Here is a 26388-nt window from a genome sequence, read left to right as displayed (position 1 = left end):
TTTTAACTTATAGTTTTAATTATAGCAATCAAAGAAAATTCCAAATACTGTACAGTGAAGTGTAGTATAGTACACTATATACTGTTATAATACACTATTGTTACATTACAGATAAAAACCAAATGTAATTAGTACAGGAATCACAAATAAAACAAACCAAAATGTTCTGGATAACAGCCATAGCTGTGAAGATGTTACAATGTTTTACGCTAATTTATTTTTAAAGTCAACATGTAAAGCACTTACTGTTTAAAAAGATTTGTTTTCTAAATATATACACTATTAATGCTTATTTATACATATTTTAAATAGCATTACCTCCAAATAGTGCACTCTTGTTTCTTGGCAATAATCCTCATTAAAAATAAAATAAATCTGAAAATACCAATCATGTTTCAATCTTTTATTGCTCTACCACAGGCATAAGGGCTCAGAGGGAATTCTGCATTCTACAGATTTTATGCAACATCTTAAAATTGAAAATACTCAATAACTGATATTCACAAGCAAAACAACATTAAACAAATCACTATTGGTGTTCTAATGCAGGCTTGACTTCATATTAATATTGTACTACAAACGTATGTAGACTCCATAATTTTTTTTTTTAAATGGTCAAGGTCAAACAACTGTACAAATATCAATGGCATTTTCCTCAATCATTCACTTTTGTTCAAATCTGTTAGAGCATAGTGCTGAAACTCTCACTTCTAAATATCAAATTCTGAACTGTAATATCCAGCATTTCAGTGTGTTCCAGAGAAAAGGCAGAATTAGTCAGTGGGGGTAGTATATTTGCCCTCACCCTTTTTTAAAATATATTTTGAAGGTTTTAAATTAAACACTTTGGTTTTAAAAATGTGCCCTTTGTGTGGAGTTAGCACATAGCTCTGAGCCAGTGTACTTCTGTGAAGTTTGCCGGAGTATTCTCTTGGAGGCTACAGAAACCTTGTTAAGACATTAACACAGCCATATTGTCCTTACATAGAGCTATTTTATGTTCACATGCTTGATCTGTGGTTTTAAAACAACTTCCACATCAGTATTAAACCACACAATAGGTATGTAAAATAAAGGACTGCCTTTAATTTCAAATAGTATCAGAACCTTTTAAGCTCTGCTGCTATGTTTTACATTTGTTAATAGATACTATTTAAACTTGAAAAGCTCAAAAAAAATTCAACTGTATAAATGAGTGTCTTTGTGATTGCAAAAGAGAAGCTGTCCCAAAGAATATTATAGTAATTGATGCAGCATTTTAAGAAAGGAACGTCAACCTCTACTTCACTCACACAATGAAATTCAAATATTAATTCCCAGAGAAATATAAAACATTAGTGAGTACTTATTTATCACCAACCTTTATAACAATACTGTTAAAATCTGTAATTTGGCTGGAAAGCTAACTACATGCTGTACTCCAGTGGTATCCAGTATCCACTGATATTGATTCAAACGCATTTGCCCAATAGTCTGGATTCCAATCCCTATGTTAGCAAGTCTTTGTGTTGGGCTCTGGCATACCGACAGTAGCTACTTGATTTGTCCAAATCACATGCACTAACCTGCAATGGAGCTTGAAAAACTCCAAAACTTAGTCTCGTTTGTCGGGCACACCAAGCAAATGTTGGCAGGGTTAGAAACTGGTACAGCTGCCCCAAACAGTGGGAACTACTACTGAATTTCAAACTGGTGACTCTGTAGCAAGTATTAGTAGGCCTGATGATAAACTATACTGACTAATCTTTGCACTTTTTTAGATAAACCTGCTCACACAGTTTTATTAACCACTTATTACTTTACTAAAGCTCTCCTCCCACCAACATATCCCTCTCTCCCCCCCACACACACCTTTTTCCTGACCCTCTTTTGGGAAATATGCCAAGCACACAAGTGGTAGAAAGACAAGTATACTATATTTGCTTCTGATATGTCCACTAGAGTTCAAATGCAACATTTGCCCAAACTTAAAAGTACCCTTGAATTTCTTTCATACAGCTATACACCTCCCTCAGGTGCAAATGAAATCTGACTTCACTTTGGTTATGTTGTAGGGTCATATCACTAAAACACTGATGTTTACGTGCATCAGAAAGTTAACTCAAGGAAAACTGCAAAGAAATACACACATTAATTGCAAGTTTCCATGAAAATAGGAGTGCTCACATGAAATTAAAAAAACAAGCTTCAATTCCAGTTCTCATGCATCCTGTCGTTATGAACATTTAACTATACCTCCTTCCTATTTTTTTTTATTTCACAAAGTAAAAGGTTCTGAGAGACATGATTTGTGATAGGTCCCAGGCATATGACACTAATTGTGGGCCAAAATACAAAGAATGAATAGCTGCATCTTTTTAAATTCTGTTCATAAAGGAAAGGTGTGTGGAAAGATTTAACAGAATAAACCACAAAAAAAAATACAAGTTAAAACTGCTCTGAATCTTCCTCTTCAAGCAATAAAATGTGCACACATACATATCTATGCAGTCCCCCTGAAAACGCAACATGTAGCTGACAGATACACACCATACCTCTAAGCAGAACCAAGGAAGAAGGGGAGGTGTAATAAATTTAAAAATGCATGGAAATACTTCAGACTCTCCCAACACCCTATACATACTTATGGGGAAGGTTTCTCTCTCCTTTTCACTGAAGAGATTTTAGTGTGTGTGTTTAAGAAATTCCTATATCAGCTAGACTCACTAAAATTCAGAACCACCCAGGTACCTCCTCTCTCAATCCCTGCTCATTTATAGTGATTTCTGGAAACGCTATACTATTGCGAGTCCCTTTTTCTAACATCTGTCACCATGTAGAGGCTTGTGCTTTCTGTCTCCACATTCTATTTCTATCTCTAGCCTCCAACAACGAGGCTGCAGCACTGGACACTAATGCAAAGTCTGAGGTTATAGCAAACTTCCAGCTGCTGTGTGTGCATCCTATTTCTCACTGAATAAGCAATGTCAGTTAATCAATGCACCAGAGAGATCAATTTTGGTACTAAGTTTACTTCATGGATTGCAATTCTCAACCAAATGATTAAATTAGCAACGGGTATCTTTTAAATTAGCATTCATTCATGAAAAGATGATTTGTATGTTTTACATGTTAGTAGTGCACTACCTTATGAAATATTTATTCCCTGTATGAAAAGACAAAGCCAATATATGATGTTTTAATTACTAGTAATTTAAGTAAATTTGGATATTTTAAGTGACTTGCTTCAGGTACTTTTCCATATAAAAAATATGTTCTCCCTTAATTAGGGCATTTTATCATAACAGTGCTTAGAATTTGTTTCTGGTGATGTGACTATAAATGTAAAAAGTGAGGAAATATTTTTCTGAATACAAACTTGCTTATAATAAAAACTTAATATCTGTGGAACTAGTAAAATCCCATGTGTACACAAACACTGACTTCAAGATCTAAATGTTTTAAATTCCTTTGAGGCTGTATTAACATCTTTTGCCTAATCCATTTTTGCTTAAATCAGAGGAAGCAGCAATAATGCACTTAAAATATGAATATACAAGGCAAAGTGAAATATCAATATAGATAAACATTCCATCTTAATGGAGCACGCACAGCGGCTGCTTCTTAAGAACTATCACTGTAGACCTGATGAATAAGGTTCTTAGGCAGATACCAGCTTTATCAAGAACTGACGCAGGGAAATTTGCATCACAAACAAGTGAAGCCAATAGAAACAGTAGCCTTTATAACAGTATATTTCTCCTGTTTCCATGTAATTTAAAAAATGAGCTTTGAGAAGCTCAACTATCACTGAAATTTTTTTTTAGAACAATGCAACTCATTCAAGAGCTATTTTTCTAGTAAATTCTGTTAATTCCTCATGCTCTGAAAATTAGCCATTACTTAACTATAGCCACCATTTACCAGTGCTAATAATCAAAATCTTTACTAATTTGCTATTAATCTGTTGTAACTTCTTACAACATTTTCCAACCTGTCTTTCCTCCATCCCACTATCAAAAACATTGCATGGCAAAAAAGTGCATGCTATCACAGAGCAGTAGAATGACTGTTGGCTCAGACAGCCATGCATAACTGCACCACATTCGCTTTGTCTTTGTTTTACGCTAAATAACCTTTTTTCCTAATCTTGCTCAAATTGACAATATGCAGAAGTTCAAGAGAGCTTACTTATAATTACTTATATTCCAAGTTTCTGACAAGCACATACAGGCATATGGATGAAAGTGTTTAAATCTAAGGGAATGTCAGTGTCTTGTAATTAAAGTGTTGTATATATAGTTTTATGAAGTAAACATACAATTTAAATTTCAGTTGCTTTTCTGAAATTAATGTAAATGTCTGTTTACGCTATAAATTTGATTGGACACAAGACTTCTGGGGTAACATTATCTTCGTCAATTTTGTATTTTTACTCTGTTCTAGCCTTTTTGGTAATCTTAAACTAGCACAAAGAATCTCACATGGGTTTAAATTTTAAGACTTTCATGGAATTAAAATTACAAAAAACTTTCAATAACCCACATCTACAGCAGATATTCATCTCAGTGTTTTTTCTAATAGCTAATTTACACCTAACTGAGAGCCAGCCTGGGCAGCAGCATGGAATATTAAAAGCTATTGCCAACCACACACTTGCTATCATGCACTGGATAAGACGATATAATCTTTGAAACATACAAGATTTAATGACTAATCATTTTATGTGGCCCAGCCAACAAACATTACATTTGAACAGTAATCTCTATATTTATCAGCTTTTAACCAATCAAGAGTGATCCATTGGCTCGGTTGTATTAGAAATCTCTGCATCTTGACTATCCATCTCCTCAGCTTCCTCAACAGAATTTCCTTTTTGTGCTTTAGGTCTTGTGTGGAATGTTGCTCCCATTGAATTTACCACATTGCCAGCAGTTGTTTCTGTATTTGAAAGTTCAGTACCACCTATTACAGAAAAAGATTCAGGCAAATTAGCCTGAATGCTCCCAGTTTTAGGTGATGAACTTACTGCTTCTATTTTCCTTTGCGACAGATCAATTGATGCTGATTGTTCTGCATTCTGATCCCGCAGGTGTCTGTCCATTGATGCCTGAATAGAAGAAACCATTTCCTGTAATTTTTTTCGCTGTGCCTCAACCAAAGTAGGGTCAAGCTGCCTGCTGTCTCTCATTGTCACTACTCCAGGAGCTATGCGGATAAGCTCACTGTTACCAGGAGCAGATGTGATTATAGATGGCTCTATTTTAGCAGGATTGGGACTGAAGTCTGTTTCTGTGCTATGCTTTCTTAAAAGCATTGTTTCTCTGGCTTTTTGATCAAGTTGTTGGCTACTAGATGCAGTTCCTAGTGAATGGCCCTTTCCTTGAAATGCAGTTACATTATGCAGTTGCTCAGACTTCTTTTTTACTACACCACCGCTACCTAATTTCAGAAGTCCATGTGAAGGGCTTGCTTCCCTGCTTCTTGAAGTAGCCTCTGCTCGTACTTGAGTTAATGCCTCTTTAACCAAGTCTTCAACATCAGGACCAATAGGGAAGTGCCCAGCAGCATCCACACACAGTTCTAATCTATCTTCCGCTGCATTGTACACAAAGTTTTTACCAGGCAGGTATGGAAAAGTACAGTGCTTGCCATCAGCCAGACCTATGGAAAAGATGGGGGAAATCAATAGTGTTAAGACCATTTTTTCTAAAAACATACTTGTAATATGTAGTCAAATTCAAAATATTAGTTGTTATATCAGAAAGTGGTAAAGTGATTACAGTAGACATATTCAAGTAATACTAGAAGACTTTTCAGGCCATGACCACCGTATTACAAGTAATTATTCAGTACTGGTCTACGGCAAACACACAAAGATGCACCATTACAGATTTGAACAAAGTTTACACGGCAAGATATACACCTGTAATATGTTGTTTGCTTACTTCAAAGGTGTACGTATAAGTTTTCTAAGCACTTAAGTGATTAGGGATCTTGAATTTTGATTAAAGTCAATATGGCAGATTTCTACATGCCTAATCACTTTTGAAAATGGGACTTAGATGTTTTTAGAAATTTGATGTGGTGTTTCTTGGTCCTCTCACTCCCAGACTGTAAACTTTTGGAGCGTGGATTTTTCTGTTCTTCATACATGAGACAGCACTGATCATACTGTCAGCACTAAACAAACAGTTATCACAACATCAAGTATCAGAAGGCCATCTTCAAAGGGCAAGGAAGGGAATTATACTAGATCACAACATACAATCATTTTCTGACATTCTAGCAATTTTGAAGAGATCCAATTTACCTTAAACTGTTCTAGTAGAAGCAGCACAGCTGAGATTGAAGCAGACAGTTTCATAAAAGCATCTACAGGATTCTAATACTGCTCTTGTTTATATGTTAACATTAAATAATTATAACAAGGAGTCCAGTGGCACTTTAAAGACTAACAAATGTATTAGGGCATAAATAACTAATAAGGCAGGGTTGTGTTCGGGATAGCCTAAAAAAGTGTTTTTCATCCCATGTGTTGTAACCCAAAAGTGGGTTGCAAGAATGCATGAAAGAGTCACAAACTTGCTGCATTCAGAGCTGGGCAGATGGAAAACAGCAGCTGCTGGCAAATGGCATAGTAAAGTATTGCCATCTTTGCTTCTGCACTGCTAGTGGCAGTGATTTTGACTTGTTATTAATTATTGTTATTTACAGGTAATGAGTAATAAGTATTTTGAGGCCAAAATACTTGCATGTTCAACTTAAGCTAGTGACTGGATCAGCATTTGCCATCAACATTTACAAAATGGATCCTGGTCCAAAAAAGGTTGAGAACCTCTGGATTAAAACATACAAGTGTTCAGTATTGAATGGCAAAAGCCCACAAGAACATGCCACATTTTCCAAATAAGTACTACAAGAAGGCAACACATTTGTTATTTCAATTTAACTATAAACTAAGGCCAGACAGAGGTAAGATGTCAAAAATGTTAGTCAAATATTTCCAGTCATGTAGACCAGCAGTAGATACTCTCAGTTTTTAGATTTTTGTACATCTACACTTCAGTTTGACACCTGAAACTGGCATGTGCCGGCTGATTCAAGTTGGTGGAGCTTGGGCTAATGAGCTGTTTAATTATAGTGTAGACATTCCAGTTTGTCCTGAGCTTTGGGACCGAGAGGACCTTGCAGGGTCCTAAAGCTCATGCTCCAGCCTGAGCCACAGCATCTACACTGCAATGAAACATCCCCTTAACTCTAACTGGCTGGCAGAGACTAGCTGCAGATTTTTAAATGCACTGCAGACATACCCTCACTCACTACATCAAAGAGTGCCTGCTAGTAGAAAGGCTTCTATATTACTGAGATTGTGGAAGGATTTTAGAAAGCTGCTGTCAGATCCACATTTTTGAGGACTAAATGTGTATTTTAATACTTTTTATCTTCTTTTCAGAAAGAGAAATGTCACTGAGACACAGAATGATGTCTCAGTCCACTACATGCACTGAGCCTACAAAACTGTGGGGGTTATTTTTGCTTGTTTATAAAAAACATGATTTTTTATTAAGAAAACTATGTTTGGTGATCTACCACTCTGCTGCCCATCTGATTCTGCAGGGCTGGTTCAAGCAAGGTTGGAATGCGATGCAGTCATTTTGACTGCGCTCCCAAGTTAGTGTGTGGAAGAAAAGGATACATCCTGATATCTCAGAGGGTTTCAGCTGTCATCACTGAACAGATTAGCATGAGCCATATGTGTTATTGCTCGTACTCCAGCATGGCATGTAAGACAGTATTTTAGTGCTGATGGGGCCTAGAGACCATCTGCCAATGAAGACTTTGTAGAATTGTCTGAGCCAGTTCAATTGTTCAATTCTTGTAATAGACCTATAAACTTTTCAATATCAGAAAAATAGCAAGAATGGGAACATTTGTGATATCTTTATTAGGGATGTTAAGGACTAGTCAACTATCCGATAAGCAAATGCTTATCGGCTAGTCAGTTGACTAATCGATTCCCCCCCTTGCTGCCTCTATCAGATAGAGGCAGCAAAGGGGGGGAAAAACGGGGGTACCGCACAGCTGATCCCAGGATCAGCTGTGCAGAGCCCAGGGTCAGCTGGGGACTCCCCAGCTGATCCCGGGCTCCAGCAGCCCCCAGGTTCTGAGGAAATGCCGCATGGAACCTATGGTCAGCTGGGGAGTCCCCAGCTGACCACAGCTCCATGTGGCATTTCGAAGCGGCAACGCAGCAGAGCCCGGAGTTAGCTACTCGACTAGTCAATTAACCATTACTTAACATCCTTAATCTTTATATTCCTGCAATTCTTCAATGAAAAAAAAAAGCAGAAATTATTCAAGTGTAGAAAAATACAGAAAACTATAGTTTCTTTGTGTAAACTTGAATGAAGCGAAGCAACTATTTTGGGACTCAAGAAAAAAGGTAATTAAATCATTTGAAATCTATTAAATTCATTATTTAACATTGAGCACTGAAAGGACAATGACAAGTATAAAAAGTTGATCAATTGCTACAGATCAAGTTAGTCAATATAAGGGACTATTTGGCTGGCAATAGCCTCCATGGCTACTGGTCTACAGAGAGCTGCAAAGAGATGGCAGACCAAATTTGGTCGTCAGAAGAGTTACATGCACATAGGTCCCATGATGCCAATGGGACATGCACACCTTCATCCTAAAGCTGAATTTGGCCTCAAATTGCTACCCACCTTAGTGGCCTTTAAGTGCTTCAAGAATTAAACCTCTCTGTCTTTCCTACAGCGCAGTCAGATTTATCACATCTGGAGGTATACATGCACACCTCCTACCAATAGCATCAACTACTTCAGATTAAAATAAGAGGCCTCGAACGAACATGCTCAGGATGTTTCTCAAATCTCTCCATATGAATCCCACTCACCCCCCAACACACTGAAGATCATTCATCTGAAATGGACCCAGAGACATTACTTCTCATTTCTCGATAACAGGATTTTTCCATAGGTAAACCTGATGAAATCTGGAGCTGTGCAATACAAACAACTGCTTATATGCTGGAGCTCTATTATCACTGGTTCTGCAACATTCAGCTAGTTTTAAGAGTGTTTCCATAACAGCCTATTTCCTCTGAATAGGTGGTTCTGCAGTTTGAAAGGCCCTGGGCACAATCTAAGAAATTAACAATATCTACACTCCACTAGAGAACTTAATTCTCTAATACATTTTTATCATAGTATTTAACATACAATGAAAAGAGGATTGATGTGAGAAAGCTATTGCAAGCCAGAATCAAGAGTTTGAGATCGGTAAAAAAGAAACTATAAATAAATCAAATGGTGAGAAAGCAGTAGAACATCTGCCTGACTAGATGATGCCACAAGAACTAAGTTGAACTGTAGTGCAAAGACTTGGGTAAGAAAAGCCTAATATTTCAGAGAGGGAACTTAAAGAGAATCAGATATTAACAACAACAAAACTTCTCATAAGAAAACATTATTTCACATGTAGACAACTGTTTTCTCAGAATCTAAAGTTAGTTTTAGTACAGTATATCTAAGGGTACGTCTAGACTACATGCTTCTGTCGCCAGAGGCATGTAGATTAGGCTACCCAACACAGTAAAATGAAGCGGCGATTTAAATAATCGCCGCTTCATTTAAATTTACATGGCTGCCACGCTGAGCCGACAAACAGCTGATCAGCTGTTTGTCGGCTCAGCGTGGCAGCCATGTAAATTTAAATGAAGCGGCGATTATTTAAATCGCCGCTTCATTTTACTGTGTCGGGTAGCCTAATCTACATGCCTCTGTCGCCAGAGGCATGTAGTCTAGACGTACCCTAAGACAGATCCATCTGCTTCCTTGGGTCTTTTGCACATGTCAAATTACTGGCATTTTCCAACTATGCAAGAACATCCACTTTGTATATGAAAATGAATTAACAGTAGAACCTATGCATTTCAGAGCACGAAGAACAGAATTTTTGAAGTCTCTATAAGTGATTTTTTTTCATATTTTCCTCTGTCTGTAGCCTCATGCAATGCAAAGCTATGAAAACTATGGCACTTAAACCCAATTCTCTTGTATTCAGCAAAAATAGTAGCTAATATACAAAAACTATGTTCCATATTCATATGGCTCAGAAAGCTTAACTGGAAATGTATAGCTATAAGAGAGACAATTTTAGAATGAAAATTTAATTCAGGGTAACTTTCCTTCATGACTTTGCCTGGAAACAGCTGCCAACATTCATGGCCTCAGAACCGCCAGGTTTACTGCTATTAAAAAGTTAATTCTTTTAAAATTTAATCTGGGTATAAAAAGTAAGTCATGTAAACTATTTTTAAGTTCCTACATTGTGCCCATCACGATGGCATTTGAGCACAGTACATATACAAAAGACCAAAAACTCTTGAGGTTTCTTTTGGCCATCAATGTGGGGGGTTTGCCTCTTCACTGCTGGTTTCTTCTGCAACCTAAGCAGTAGTATAAAATGCAAAGGCAGACTATGAATTGTTGACATTCCAGTGACTTAGTACTTTGAGGGGGAAGAATGCAGGTGTATTTTGCTCCAGATCAGCAATGGGCAACTCAGGCTAGTGAATGGGCTCTCCATCTCAGTGGGCTGCAAAGTTGTACTAACCAAGATGGTCTCCCAGGATAGCAAAACTGTTGTAACTGCACTTGCATATGTAGAATTTGTGGGGTGTGCTGAATGAACTGCAGCAGTGCTTTGACTGGATGCAGAGGGAGTACATGGCTTTTACAATCAATGTTGCGTGTAATCAGCATGCCCTGGACTTCACGTGCCCTATTTGTGTCACTTTAACAATACCAGTAGGAAAAAACTACACAGATGGAAAACAGCAGAATATGGCAACCTTGCACATAGGACAATAGTAAATAAAATGTCTTATGGGCCTCACATAAAACCCCAGATTCTATGAAACTGAGGAAGCAATGATGTAGTCAGCAACAATTCTGATAGTCTATATAGAAAGGGCTAATGACCCAATTCAGCAAAACGGCATGAGGAGGCAGTGTTCTTCCACTACACAAATTCTAATTCCTGTATCTCAGATGTGCAGAGATCCAATGTTTTTCCCCCCTGTAATCTAAGAAATCTCATTCAATAGGATTTTCTTATTCTTATCACTTACAACTGTTTCCCCCCTGTAAGAATTTCAGAATCATGCCAAGTGCCATGCCATTTTTAAAGAGAAAGTTTCTTTCAGAAATTCAGAAGGGTCCTTTCCATGACCAAGAAAGATTGGCTAAGAAAATCTGCTTCACAGGACTAAAAAGAACAGGAGCCAGCTCGTAATCCCACAAGTAACTGTTGGTAAGCCCTGTGTGAATCACAACCTGCATGTTGAGAACCCCTACTCTATAAAGGGACAAAATAGTATTTCAAGAAATAGAATACAAGCTAACATGAAAACAAGCCAATTAATACAAATTGAAACTCTAATCCGGATTTCCCTAGTCCAGCAATCTGGTCTGTCATCATTGGGATGATCCCATGGGTCCAGGAGCATTGCCAGCCTAGGGAGTCAAGAGAACAGAGTCCTGTCTGGCAACGGAGCCACCCAGCAAGAGTGTGGAGCTCCAGGCAGCAGCTGGACCACCAGGAAGAGTCCCTGGGGGGCAGCGGGGAGCCTCAGGCAACAGCAGAAACCACTGGGGGAATGCAGAGCCCCCCCCCAATGGTACAAAAGCCATGGAGCTAAAGCAGGCCCCTGGGTGACAGCAGAGCCATGGGGGAAAAGCGGAGTTCCCACCTCCCCATGAGGAGAGCAGAGCCCCGAGTGGCAGCAGGGCAGCCAAGGAGGAAAAGGGTAGTCCCTGGTGGATTGACTTCCCCTGATTCAGGACCAGTCAGGTTCTGAGGGTGCCAGACCAGGGAGGTTCCACCTGTATGACTGGAGTTCACACTGAAGTAAGTGAAAGAAACTAAATACATACCTGGTACATTTTAAAAGTGTTTAAAAATAGAGCAAGTGAAGAGACACTTGCTAACCCATGGGTTTTGGGATACAATCAGCATCAAACTACATGAGTTCCAAGCCTACTGGATTTCCATGGTTCAGCAGTCAAAGCTGTAAATTTTTGATGTGTGAAGTCCTACAACATTTTAATAATTTTAACCTTAATATGTTTTCTCAAATATCATGTTTTACTTCATTTTCCCCCATTTTGGTTCTTTACTTATTTTTTCCATTTAAGAAATGAGGGAGCATTAGAAGTTGGTATGGCATTATTAAACTGAAAAAATGTGTTATGGCAGTACAACCTAAGATCTTGGCTATACCTTAAAAACTCATCTCTATTTTTTGTTTTGTTTTTAAGTGCAAGCATCCCAATATCAACTTTCTCAATCTTAAAAATTTGAAAAAAAAAATACGCTCCAAGATTTCAAAACATTCAACTTCAAACTTAGAAACAAATTGTACCTGTAGTTTTCTTCATTATGCTGTAGAACACCCCACCCTGCTGAAACAAGTGAGGAAGTGCCTTAGCATATGACCAAACATCTTCGCCTGTAAGACAAAAACAAGGTTAATGCTAAAAACAAATAGTCATATTTAATGATACAGGGTAAAATTGTCAAGAGTCAGTGCTAATTTTTGCCATGGCTTTTGAGGGCTGAGTCCCAGCACCTCTAGGTTTAGCAGTTCATAGCCCCAGCACCTCTACACTTACTGCATCAGTTATGAATATAAAAAAATTGCTTAATCTCAGCACCTCTTTCATTATAAATTAAACAATGCCAGAAAGACTAAGTGATTCAGGAACATAAGACTTATTGAAGTTTACAGGACAGTCCCTCCAGACACAAGTACTCTTCACAGTTAAGAACACAAGCAGAAAGGAAACCTTGAGCCACGTGTCCCAGGCATCTCTTATTCAGATGGTACGACTGTGTGTCATTCAAAGGATTCCACCCTTAAACTCTTTTTACTGTAGAACACTGTACTGTCTAGCACGGACCATGCAAGTGTCTGGAATCCCAGACACCCTGGCTTCTGGTACCAGCCGTGCCAATGATTTATCAAGGGGACCCCACAAGTCAGTTAATATTTCTGCATGTTTCCCCATCTTCAAAATAATGAAAATGTCAACCACTTACATACTAAGGATGTTGACTATATGATTAACCGATAAGCCTAGGTTACACACATTTCCCCCCCTTTGCTCCCAATGAGCACCAGATACACCTGCCCCTGCCATTCCCACACTGCTGCCTCTGATAGAGAGGCAGAAATGCGCAAGGTATAGGGGGCAGGCTGGAGCCAATAAGCAGGGGAAGCCAATCTAGTCTTCCAAAATTCAATAATTCAAGAACTGATGGAGACTGTCAATGGGCCCAAAGTCTGTGGCTGGTTTAACAGTTTTAAAGACATGGACCCATCTTATAGATGGTTGCTCACCTCATTAAGTGCATGCCAAACCTTGGACAAATTTTAAAAATACAGGAAATATTCTTCCTTCATTTAGGCTGGGGTTTTTAAAGGAAAATAAGGGAGTTAGGAACCCAAATCCTACTGAAAGGGTTTAAATGTGTTTCCCAGAGATGCCTTTGAAAATCTCTAAGCATGAAGTTACAGACTAATGTTTTATTTAATGCACCACAATGAAGAAAAGCAAAATTCAATTCAAATAGATGCTCTTCATTTTATAAAAATTTAAACAACATTTAAATGTTCCCTTAATGACGTTACTAACACTAACATTATTAAAAGAGAAACATTTTTAATTTACTGTTCATGCTGGTGACATGCTGCATTTACTTTCTACATATTAATTATCTTGGTGAGTAAAACAGTTTCACTTTTGTTTCTCATTAGTTTTGCTTCCTGGATATTACATTTTATAGCATTCTTCCTGAGTTCACAACACTGCCAGGAAACAAAACTTCTGTTTCCGTTTAATTAAGATGTGTTCCTAACAATTCTGTTCATGTTAAATTTAACATTTTTATTTCTTTTTTTAAAGATTTAGATTGATTGCAATAAGTATGAATTTCTCTGAATCATAGCACATTTAGTGAATTTTACACTTTTGTTACCATACCTCCTGCAATTTAAAATGACTAATTTGTGCACTAGTTTCAGAAGGGTAGCCATGTTAGTCTGTAATAGAAAAAAAAAACTTTAAAAACAACAACAAATAGGCCTGCAGCACCTTAGAGAATAACAAAAATGTAGATGATATCATGAACTTTCATGAGCACAATTCACTGCTTCAGATGAACGGAGTTCAAAGGGTCCAGGTTCCAAATAAACAGCAGAGAAAGCAAGGGGATCGAGGAGTCTGCTATTTATCTGGAACCTGGACCCCTTAAACTCCATTCATCTGAAGAAGTGGACTGTGCCCAAAAGCTCATGATACCATCCACTTATTCTGGTACTTTCTAAGGTGCTGCAGGAATATCTGTGCACTGCTCATCATGTATTGTATTTAGGTTTGGCAGAATTTAATTTTTCTTTAAATAATTTTGACAAACATCTGTATCTCTTATATTACAGTTGAGTTGGGCTTGCAGGTGTCCAGTTAAAAGGCTGTTTATTGTGGTGTAGACATACAGGCTCAGAATGAAGCCCAGGCTCTAGGATCCGGTGAAGAGGTGGGACGCTGAGTCCAAACATCCACACTACAATTAGAGAGCTCCTTAGTCCTAGCCAGCCACGTCATCCTATACAGGCCAACCGCAAATGTTCAACTGCAGCGTAGACATCTTTTATAGATCTGGAACACTACTCTGCTGCTCAGAGCTTTCCCAAGAAGCAGCAAGCTGAAGTTCCATTGTTGCCCCCAAGTTTCTGAGTAACTAAGATACTAATAACTAATTAAATATAATTTTGACTATTGCACCTTTGGGATGCTATGAGCAACAGCAATGTAGGCACTGCAGCTATGTAAGGTATCAGAAAAAACTGCATCATTTTACACTCTGTTCATATATGGAAAGTTCTCTTCTTTCCACTGTGTCTTAAGAACTAGAAACTTTTTAAAACTAAAGCTTTTATATTACAGAATTAAATGGCATTCAACCAGGAAAAAATCCTGTTTGCCCTAAGCAAGTGGATTTTTGAAGCACTGCAGCAGAGGAGCCTCTTAATGTTACATAAAACAGCATATAAACTAACAAAGATGAAGAGTGTATACACCATAGTAGTGTCAGCTCTTGGAAGAAAACTATGAAAGGATTGTGATGTTTAAATTAAGAGATATCAGATTAGAGAACAGAAGAGGAAGAAAATACAATCACATCTGGACATAAACTTACTTCAGCAATAGTGTAATGCTCTTTGAAATTCAAGTACAGATTAGTAAGTTACCTTTGGGTGTCTACAAATTTATCTTATGTTGCTGGTCCAGATTCTTTTCAATGTATTTAATAAAACAACCTATTAATCTGGCAATTCATGCAATAGGATTTAGAAACTCCCTCAGGACTCCACAAACCAGAGATGATACTCTTATTAATACACTGGGAGTATGATGATTACACTGGGAGTATGATGATTACAGAGTGCTTCATAGATTCCTTAAGAGTAGACTTCAGTACTTTAACTTCAGATATGGCTGCAAGAATGCCAATGTGGTATTTACAAGAAGCATAAACACCTGCTTTCTTCCAATAATAGGAATGAGACAGTGTAATCTATATTTATTTAATATATATTTTAATTATATAACAACAGCATGGTCAGTTCAAGCACTGGGAGGAGAGGACACAACACAGAATCTGCTACCTGAGCTTTCAGTTTAGGCCAGTCTTCAAAAAGAAGTTACCCTGTTTTAACTAAAATCAACTTTAAAATCAGTTTAGTTCAACTGGTGCAATCCCCTTTCTTGACACACTTAGCAATTTAAACCTGATTGTATCAGCTTATCCAATACTAACTTACCAGCACAAGCCTTACTGATCAAAACAGGTTTAAGACTAGCTTGTAAGAGTCCACAAAGGTTTTTGCAGTGGTTTACCTAAGTTGATTTAAGACATCTATAGCTGGTGCAACTGTGTTTAGAATAGGTCTTCACGAACAGAAAATAGTTGCTGTGGGGGGAAGGAGCTTCTAAATTTTGAGCAAGGCAAAAACAAGGGAGAAAGACAAAGTTTTTTTAAGATCAGATATAAAGTGTAAAGCAGAAGTCCAAAAACTAAATATAAAATGTCCAGTTTAATGCAAAGTTAAATAAAAATCACACTTTAGAAGTTAGATGAACACAGCATACATGTTCTAGAGAGTTTATCAAGGTTTTTAATTAAACTATTGATACAGAAATAGTTGCACCAGAAAGACAACTTAAAGTCACTCAAGTCTGCTGAACTGGTGCTTCTTCTGTTAAAAAGCCTAGACAAGGTTTTCCCCAGTGTCAAAGAAAAGTTTTCTAGCACCCAGAATGACCAGTAACAGATTTTTAGAAACAGATTTTCCTTGTAAGCATGAAAATGTAAAACATTTTCAGGCATGTCCTTTCTCTACATCTTCTAATACAAGTATATTAAAGATGTTAAGAGGTGGGTAATCCATTAATCGTGTAGTCAATAAAAATTTTATCAACTAAACAATGAGTCAGTAAAGGAAAGCTTCCTCAATACTGGTTTGTGCTGGGTCCAGAACACAGTGGCTCAGCAGTTTAAATGTAGCAAGAGCCAGGCGCACAGAGCCACAGCGGAGATAGCTCCTGGACCCGGCACAAGCCAGGACTGAGCCAGGATTGTCAGTGGCGGTTCTGGGACGGGCCACAAACAGAGACTACTGCCAGAGCAGTCTCTACCTGTGACCAGCCCAGACCACCGCAAACAAGGACTACTTCATGGCAGCAGCCTCTGCTAACAACAAGCCTGGGCCCACCGCAGGCAGGGACTGCTTCTCTGACAGAGGCAGCAGTGTGGGGGAGAGGAGAAGGCAACATGGCAGAGACAGTACTGGGGGGAGGGGGAAAACCAGTTTTTAAGCCAGCTCCCCCCAGTACCAGATCCTGCTTCCCCCACCTTGCTGCCTTTTATACAGAGGTGGGGGGGAGGGGGAAGAGAGGGGTAAAGAGTAGTCAAATAGTTGACTCGACTACCCAATAAGCCTAGACTTATCAGGTAGTCGACTACTTGCTTACACCCCTATGTCTATAGGATTTTATTGGTAAAAACAAATACTACACTAACCTCTGTATTAAGAGGCACAGAGTCTTCAGACTTTGTAGCTAGGTGGCAACTGAGAAACTATCATTTAGATAGCATGATAGCTGAAAGCATTGCATCTGAAAAGTTCATAATTCCCTGCATCACAAGAATATTACCTCCTTTTACTGTGAGAAATTATTTGTTTTCATACAATTGTTTGAAGTCTTAGCTTCCTGATCAATTAATGAATGGAACTATCTAGCTGTAATACAGTTGCAAGCAGCCAGTTGCCAGCACAAATTCTCTCCAGAAGTCATTAGAATGAGGTATGGTTTTGATCAGAAGAATGACTGTAAAAATAGCATTTTACTCAATGGCTCTGTTCTGTGTAATCTGTCATAGCTGTTTTCTTACAGAAAAAAGTGTGCAATATCATTTGTTCTATTAACCTAGAAAAGCAACTACAGCTGTAAGTGAGTTAGATTTTCTAGCTTCTGCATCAATAAAATTGTTAAATCAAGCTCCAAATGCAAAATCTTGACACTTATTGATGTGAGAGTCATAGATTAACTTGAGTCTCAAATACCAGGTTGATCTGCAGTGTTCATAATTTAACTGTATTCACATGTAAACAAAGCAAGTTTGATACAGAAGTCATTAGAACAAACATATAATCAGAGTGGTTTTTAGTGTGTTACCACTGCATTTTCAAGAGTATTTTCTATTATACATTCTGAGTGTGTATTTTAAGGCTCCATTTTAAAGGAAAGAACTTTTAAACTAGACTATTCCAAAATGGTCCCTTGAGGCTGTAGCACACAAATCCAGCTAACATGTTGGCTGGTAGCTCAAAATGCTATCAGATATGAGTCTGTCTACAACCAGATCTCCTAAGAAATCAAAATAAAGTGTGAGCCTGTGTCACCACCCTCTATGAAATTGTTTTGTTTTTAAAATACCACGTTTTACTTTGTTTTGGCTAAACTACTTCCCTCAAGAAAAGGAGAATGCCCATTCCTACAAAACACACTATTATTCTGTGTGCTTCTCCGACGAATGTACTTCCTGCAATAAATGAGTCAGGAATTGTTGCACTGAGCCCTGTAAAGCCATTTCAGCTTAGCACGCTGGTACATTAGTGAAACAGAAACAGAGCAGAAACAATGAGAAAGAGGAGACCGAACACAAGAGAAAAACAAAAATAAATAGGATAGAGGAAAAATAAAAGACAACAGTGCTAGAAAAAGTTTCTTTTCAACCATCAGAAGAGTAAGGCTAGACATCAGGAAGTGAAAGAAGCACTGAAAAAAGGCCTGAGTCATCTGAGCCAAAGTAGGAAAAATTAAAAGAAAATGACAAGAGAAAGGAAGCTAAAAAGTGTCACTTCTTCTGGTATTATGATGACCTTAATTTCACATTTTTAAACTGTTTTCAAGGGAAACTTCTCCAACTTACTGATTGAGCTGGAACTCAAATATATTCAGTTTCTTCCTTTGGTAACTACTGATGCACTGTATACTTTAAGCAAATTACAACACCCAATTACTGTTCCTCGCTGTCAGTCTACATATAAAGTTGCACCAACTCAGACAAAGATGCAATATTGCATTGACTTAAATGACCAGTGAAACCTTATGAGGGGCAAACTGTAAGGCTTTATCTCTGTACAAAATTAAGAGTTGGTTGCATCCAAACTTCCAATTAAACAAAAGGGGCTGTGTCTACACTGGGCCACTTATTCCGGAAAATCAGCCGCTTTTCCGGAATAAGCTGCGAGCTGTCTACACTGGCCCCTTGAATTTCCAGAAGAGCACTGACAATCTACTGTAAGAAATCAGCTGCTTTTCTGGAAAAACTATGCTGCTCCCGCTCGGGCAAAAGTCCTTTTTCCGGAAAACTGTTCCGGAAAAGGGCCAGTGTAGACAGCACAGTAGTCTTTTCCGCAAAAAAGCACGTCTACATTGGCCACGGACACTTTTCCAGAAAAAGGGCTTTTCCGGAAAAGCATCCTGCCAATGTAGATGCTCTTTTTCCGGAAATACTTATAACGGAAAACTGTTCCGTTTTAAGCATTTCTGGAAAATCATGCCAGTGTAGACATAGCCCAGCAGTCTATGTAATTTCTTCTTGTCCCCTTTGCCTGCATCCATCTCTGCATGGTTTGAGGTCTGGGTGGAAGATGTTTTTATACATAGGTAGACTAATCTAAGGCATTGGGGAAAGAAAACCAAAATAAGCTCAGAGAGCTCCACAAAGACACAGAGTATAAGGTATTTTCTGTATTGTGTTAAAAAAAATGTATGAGCTATAGATACCACACAACACAAATTAAGTACAAATTAAATTTTGTCTTACCCATTAGTGTTGCAAGAAGACACAAAGAGTACATTTCTTTATCAACCTGCTCTTGCAATTCCTTGGAAGCTATTTTACTGGTTACTGCAGCATCTTCATGTTTCACAGCATGGGTTGAGGGTGCTGAAGCAGGCTGACTGCCGCCTTCAACCTTACCTTTGAAGATCTCTATAGTTATTTTATCACCATGCTGCAAGGGAACTGGCTCATTTTCCAGGCCTTCCTTGGGTGGCAGAAGCTCTTTGGGAGGAAAGCCATAGCGAATACATTGCAAGTATGGAGGAATATTAAATTCCCTGGCTATACTTTCCTGCAACTCCACAAATGTTGTTGTGGACTTCAATGTAAGCATAGACTGTCGCCCATCATTTGTTGTTATTCGGATCTTCTTTTCTTTTGTAGAAGTTGGAGAATACGGGGTCTTTGTAGGCGTAGCAGGAGCAGATGACGGTCCGTCACGAATAGCACCAGGGGAAGTAGTCCTAGGTTGCCCTTTTTGTTCTTGTTTTAATTTCTCAGTTTTCCGTTTCTGCATTACAGAAGCCTGGTCCGCAATATTCTGTTGAATAGTTCTTTCAGTTTTACTCATATTCAACTCTTCCTTGTGCAACGTTTTCATTTTCTGTCCAGTAAGAATAATTTTGGTTGGAAGTTGTGACTCCACATCTTGTCCTTGCTGTACATCATCAGCTCTCTGTACATGAGCACCATCAATATTTACAGGGGTATAATCATCAGGGTTCTTTTTGGCAGTTTGATGTAATATTGTATTGACAACTTTTTGAACAAGAATCTCACTACCAAATTCACCAGGAAAATGTTTGGTAACAAGTTTCATTGCAACATCATACACATTACTGTTAAGAGTAGTATCACTTTCATACTGGAACCAATATACAGTCTCTCTCACCACTCTTCCACCCCATTCTAAAGTAATAGGAAAGGCTTCAGGGAGATTGTCATATTCTTTACCATCCCAATAGTGCTTGAATCCACAGCCACATTTACCACCCGTGGATCTAGTATTAGTTCTGTCCCCATCCAGATACACAACAGACCCATCTCCTCTGACACGACGAACCAAAGTACCATGACACCAGTTACAAGCAGTCAAGCTACTCAGATTGTAGTCAGGCACCAGGACATCCTTCACAGAATTGTAAGAGCACACCAAACTATTGAGAGGGAAGCTGTAATTTTTGTCAGGCCTCAGCTGGCCATGAGTACTTTTGGCCAGGTTATACAGTTTCCCTCCTGGAGCCAGCCATTCCAGAGGAACATGAAGCTCTGAAAGGGCACCACAGATTAGACACTTGTGAAGGCGGTTGTCTATCACTGCTTTTTTGGCAGCTGCAGTAACATCTTCAGGTTGAACTCCTATTACACCAGTTCTTCTGTAGAAATACTGATGTACATCAGCAACTAAACTAGGATGAATACCATGCTTATTCATGAACACTTCCTCCATTGCAGCAACCAGTCTCAGTAAGTATTTGTCTTGCAAACTTCTATCTCCTCCAATCACACAACCATCCTCCTCCAGTTTGATATACTTTCTGATGAGATCCTGAGGAACTCCCCAAGCTTTAGGAAGCAATTTCAAAGGCAGTTTAGGTAAAGCAGCACCTTTTATTCCAACCAGAGGAATATAATGGTTACGTCCAGAGCTACTCCATGCAATACAAATAGGTTTATTCAACATGCCATCTTTTCCCATACATTTCTCTACAGGTATAAGCCCAGGGAGGAAGGTAGCTGAGTAATCTCCTGAGCTACGCATTCCACTCAAGGAATCCAGCAGGATGATGGGCCGATGAAGCACATTGGCCAAGCCAAAGATGTGAATGTTTCGCAGACCCAATGGCACGCCTTCCGGAGGTATAAACAAAGGGTCACATTCATTGATTATGTCCTCCCATTCTACCGCATCAATGAAATCGTGGAAGAGAGCCTTGTAGCGGCTCAGGTTCTCCTTGAAGTGTTTCTTCAGGTTCTCCCGGAGCGCGTGCCAGAACAGCTCCCTGCCCACCAGTGCCCGGGAGACAGCATGGACCAGGCAGTGACCATCACCATCCACATGAACAGGGATCAGGCACTCCTGGCTGTTATTGGCTTTCTTGATATCCTCCAGGGTGTCATGCAAGTAGAGGAGGCTGCCAGAACGGTCCTTGCCATATCCCATTGTGTCGACATGCTCAGGCTCGATGAGGAAGGCACGGTCGCCCAGGAGAGCACAGTCAAAGACATCCCCCTGGTTCATCTCGGAGAGAAGCTTGGCCTTGCCCGTTTGCTTGTCCATGCCATAACGGGCCAGGATGGGGGAGAGAAGCTTGCAGTGATAATTGGACAGGCCCATAACTTTGACCAGCTCCGTGTTCTTCCTAGGGGGGGCCCCGCCGCTCACCCCCAGCAGCGCGTTCCGCAGCAGGTTGTGCAGCACCAGGTCCGGGTCCGTCACCTCCTCCACGCCCAGCAGCTGCCGCTGCTCGTGGCGCTGCCCGCAGTCCGTGCACTCGATGCTGCCGCTGCTCAGCGGCCCATGGGCGGGGAAGAAGAGGCGCGCCTGGCAGCTGGGGTCCGGGCAGGTTCCCGAGAAGATGCGCCGGTCCCGCTTCTTGGCGACAGGCTGCTGCTGCGGAGGCGGCGGTTGGGACATCTCTCCGCAGTGGCCAGTCTCCCCGCTAGCTTCGCCCCCCTCACAGGCTCATCCCCTCGCCCCGGGTAACGGCCGGAGCCCGACGGATTCCACCCTTGTTCCCAACCGCGGCGCACGAACCCCCCGCGGAACGCGGAAGCGACCGGCACCACCGCTTACTGCTTCTTCTCTGCCCCGGCCGTTGCCCGCAATGCAACGGCCTTCCACAGGGACGGCGCAGGCGCGACGCTGCTCAGCCAGCCGGGAATTGTAGTCTTCTCAAGGCGCCGAGCCTGCCTGGTGGGAATTAGAGAGTGCGTTGTTCCGGAACTACAAGTACCATCGTGCCATGCATTGCGAAAGGGACGAGAGAGAAAGGAGGTAGGGGAGATTAGCCCCCAATGATTTCTGGGAGATGCAGTTTTTTGTATTGGTCACAGGGCCGGCTAGGGAGGAAGCAAGCGGAAGAAGACGCAATTCCTAGAATGCTTTGCGGCCACCTGTTTGCTTCCTGTTTTCTCTTGGGTGGGGGAAGGGCAGCTGCTGCATTTAAGGTGGCGCACGCCCAGTATGACTCAGAGCCTGGTTTCCAGCCAGGGCGGGGGATGGTCCTCCAGTGAGCAGCTCCTTATCGCCGACAGCCAGGAACGCCTGGCGGCTCTGACTGTGCCCCCAGCCAGCTGGGCCACGGGAAGAAGCGAGGGCTGCTGCTCTAAAGCCTGGTGCAATAGTCTGTAGATGTGCAACAGGGGAGACGACGCTAAACGGGAGCTGACACTTGGAAGAAACTGGTCTGACTCCCCAGTTCTCGTCCTTCTGCGTGTCCCCCCCCCTCCATACGCCACTAGGCATCCTGGAGACGTGGTGAGGGACAAGGCAAGGCGGGAAACAGGGTGGCTACAGCAGTGCTTCTCACCCCCCGGACTTCTCTCGAGTACCTTGAGGGTACTCAGACCACTGGTTATATCAACACAACACATTTAGATAAAACTGGATTTTTGTTTTTAAGTTTTACAGAGTTTTATTATTTTTGTACTTTTTACACCCAAAAAATGCCATTGTCCGCCGAGCTACAATTAAGTTGTTTAAACAAATGTGTTGTAATGGGGGGGAAAAAATGGTGTGTATGAAAACTGTAGGTACTGGGAGTACTTATAATTTACTTATTTTTTGAAAGGGGGGGTTCTTTATTAAAAAAAAAAGTTGAGAAACACTAGGCTAGAAGGACAAGGCGCTAGACAGAAATGGACAAGAATGTGCCTGTGTCTCAAAATTTGTATAGGGCATTGGTTCCCAAACTCTTCAGCATCATGCCTCCTTTTTGATTTTTGAGAATTCCTCGTTGCCCCCACCCCATAGCAGCAAAACTTGTTGAGCAAAACAAAACAAAACAAAACAAAAGGAACTGACTGGGGCCGAAAAACAAAAATAGCAGCAAAACTTAAGGGGGGTTAAGGGAATGGTCTGAGTCACTGAAATTTCTTCACGCCCCCCAGTTTGGGAACCCATGGTATACAGCATCTCACAATCTAGGTATGGTGAGGCAGATGGCAGCTGAACTGGTTTAGCAGGAGATGAGAATCACTGCAGCTTAGACCTAGGGTAGAGTTTTCTGGGTGCTAGGAAAAGCTACAATCAATATTTTAAAAGGCTAAATGCAGTTTAACAGGTGGGATTTAGAGTGTGGGGAGGTGACTGTACTCTTCCAAATTCTGCCTTTTGCCCCACCAAGAGTAGTTCTGCCACCAAAATGAGACACTACTCACAGTAGATTTTGCTGATAGTAAAAATACAATCATGCATGCTTTGTTTAGGCATATTCAGACCCAACTCAGTGTCATGGTAGACTCCATGGCTGTGTCTACACTGGCAAGTTATTCCGGAAAATCAACCGCTTTTCCGGAAAAACTTGCCAGCTGTCTACACTGGCCGCTTGAATTTCCGGAAAAGCACTGATGATCTAATGTAAAATCATCAGTGCTTTTCCGGAAAAACTATGCTGCTCCCGTTCGGACAAAAGTCTTTTTCCGGAAAACTGTTCTGGAAAAGGGCCAGTGTAGACAGCACAGTAGTGTTTTCCTCAAAAAAAAGCCCTGATCGCGAAAATGATCGGGGCTTTTTTGCGGAAAAGCGCATCTAGATTGGCCACGGACGCTTTTCCGGAAAAAGTGCTTTTGCGGAAAATCATCCTGCCAATCTAGACGCGCTTTTCCGAAAATGCTTTTAAGGGAAAACTTTTCCGTTAAAAGCATTTCCGGAAAATCATGCCAGTGTAGACGTAGCCCTTGAGCTTGGCTCCTTCTTGATTGGATTATGGGAGATGAACAAATAAAAGATGGTATCTCCATTTGCCACTTATTTGTGACACCAAAATAGGATACCCCAGTAAGCTGTGCATGTCTGTGACTGCATCCCTGTTTTCTAAGAAGTGAAATAGTTAAAGAGGGTTCACATTTAAAAATTAACATCACTATACACCTGAAATAACATGGCTTAGATAAAAGAGACAGTTCACACCTCTCTGAGCTATTGTACTGGCTCTGCAGATTCATGGGGATATCTCTAGAGCAGGGATCTCCAACCTTTTTAAGCACAAGATCTCTTCTTGAATGTAAGTCAATCTAGAATTTATCTCAAGCCGAAATACTCTAGCCCTGCCTTGCCCTTTTTCTAAAGCCCCACCCTGCTCACTCTGGAGATGGTGGGTGGGAGCAGGAGCAAGGGGACACCCTGACATCAGTGCCTCCCCCACACTGCACAACAAGCAGGAGGCACTGGGGGCAATTCAAAGACAGAGAGCAGGAGCAGCATGGCTCTTTATATCAGTCAAAATCACTTGTCAGAGGCTCCAGGATCTACCACTAGATTCTGACTTCCTGGTTGGTGAGCACTGTTCTAGAGTTACAATTGTTTCACATTTTTAAGTTTTCTTCACAAACAGCTAAATAACTATTTTTTTCAAAATTTGAAAGCTGAGATTTTGGTGAACAAGATGACAGTTCCAGTGAGGTGCTAGTACATGGCACTGCTAACTGTTATTTAACCAGAGGTAACATTTACTGCCCTGGGGGAAAACTAGTTAGTTCTAATTTAGGTCTTTTTCTATTTTAAAAATTTCATTTCACATACCACATTATACTTAGTTTTAATTACATAGTCAAATTATGGATACATAAGGCAATACATTCAAAGATTAATTTAGCCTTATACAAATAAAACTGCATTGGGTGTAATACACATATATATAATTTTAATACTGAACATTGGAATGCCTATATGTTTTAGTTGGGTATTTTCTCAAGGAAGTTATATAGGTTAGGACTCATATTTCAGTTTTCATTATTAAATGTTTTCACTTCTGTTTATATATTAAAATGACACTAATGCAGCATTGTAGGCTTCAAGCATTAATCAATCAAAAGCATGCAGAATTTCAGACTACTGTTCCAGGTCCATTTGGCAATGCAGCAATCGGTAGCAGGAAGGAGCTTTGATGTGATGCAATGGTTTCCAACCTGTGGGCTGTGAGGGCCTAGCAGGGGGTCCATGGAAAGTTTTTAAAAGTAAAGATCAGGCCCATTGCGAAGCACAGGAGAGGGGGCAGCAGCTTTTGGGAAGCGGCTTCCTTTTGATCCTGTTCTCCAGAAGCTAAGAAAGCATGAGGAAAGTGCTTGCATGACAGGCATGCTTCCCACACCTGGCTGATGTGTGAGAGGCATGCTTTGGAGGTAAGCACTTTCCCCTCTCTCCATTAGCATCCAGGGAACAGGATCAAAAGCAAGCCAGGACCCACAGCGCATGGCTGCTGCTCCCTTGCACCTGACCACTATTATCCCTCTTCCCAGACTCCTCTGTAGAAGTAGCTGGTGTCAGTCCCTCCCTGTTCCACTTAATTTATTTCCTTCTAACTCACCCAGTTTGGAATTATGACATATATTGTAACCCCGTGCAGTTCCTTTGGGATCACTGTAATCAACTTATGAATGTTTTCTGTATCATGGTGTCCTACTCCATGGAGGAAGGTTATCACAGTTCCACCAAGAACTAAATCAATTCCAGAAAAGCAGAACAGGTTTTCCTGTATCATTGGGGCCCAATTCTGTAGCCCTATGTTAATGGGCCTCATTCTGCAGCCCTGATTCATATGGACATCTATTTACTAGGAACTGGACTGAAAAAATCATTCATTTTTCATACGGCATAATGAACTGGATCTGAATCCATGACTCAAAAGAAGTTGTATAGCCCTTTACCAATGGTCTAAGCCAGTTATTCTTAACTTTTCA

The 26388-nt window shown here is 40.3% G+C and overlaps 1 protein-coding gene across 1 annotated transcript; it reads right to left on the bottom strand.

Annotated features, from left to right (window-relative positions):
• Positions 1-22565, bottom strand: VCPIP1 (valosin containing protein interacting protein 1). The gene is made up of 3 exons (XM_006131473.5): positions 19468-22565; positions 12434-12520; positions 1-5643 (listed from the first exon to the last, which is right to left on the bottom strand). Exons 1-3 carry the CDS (start codon positions 22121-22123, stop codon positions 4769-4771), a joined length of 3618 nt encoding a protein of 1205 aa, XP_006131535.3. The 5' UTR covers positions 22124-22565; the 3' UTR covers positions 1-4768.
• Between the last annotated feature and the right edge of the window lie 3823 nt (positions 22566-26388).

The sequence above is a fragment of the Pelodiscus sinensis genome, chromosome 2 (assembly GCF_052426305.1).
Source record: "Pelodiscus sinensis isolate ZL-2025 chromosome 2, ASM5242630v1, whole genome shotgun sequence".
NCBI lineage: Eukaryota > Metazoa > Chordata > Testudines > Trionychidae > Pelodiscus > Pelodiscus sinensis.
The sequence above is the reverse complement of the archived record's forward strand: the minus strand, read 5'-3'. Positions and strand labels throughout refer to the sequence as shown.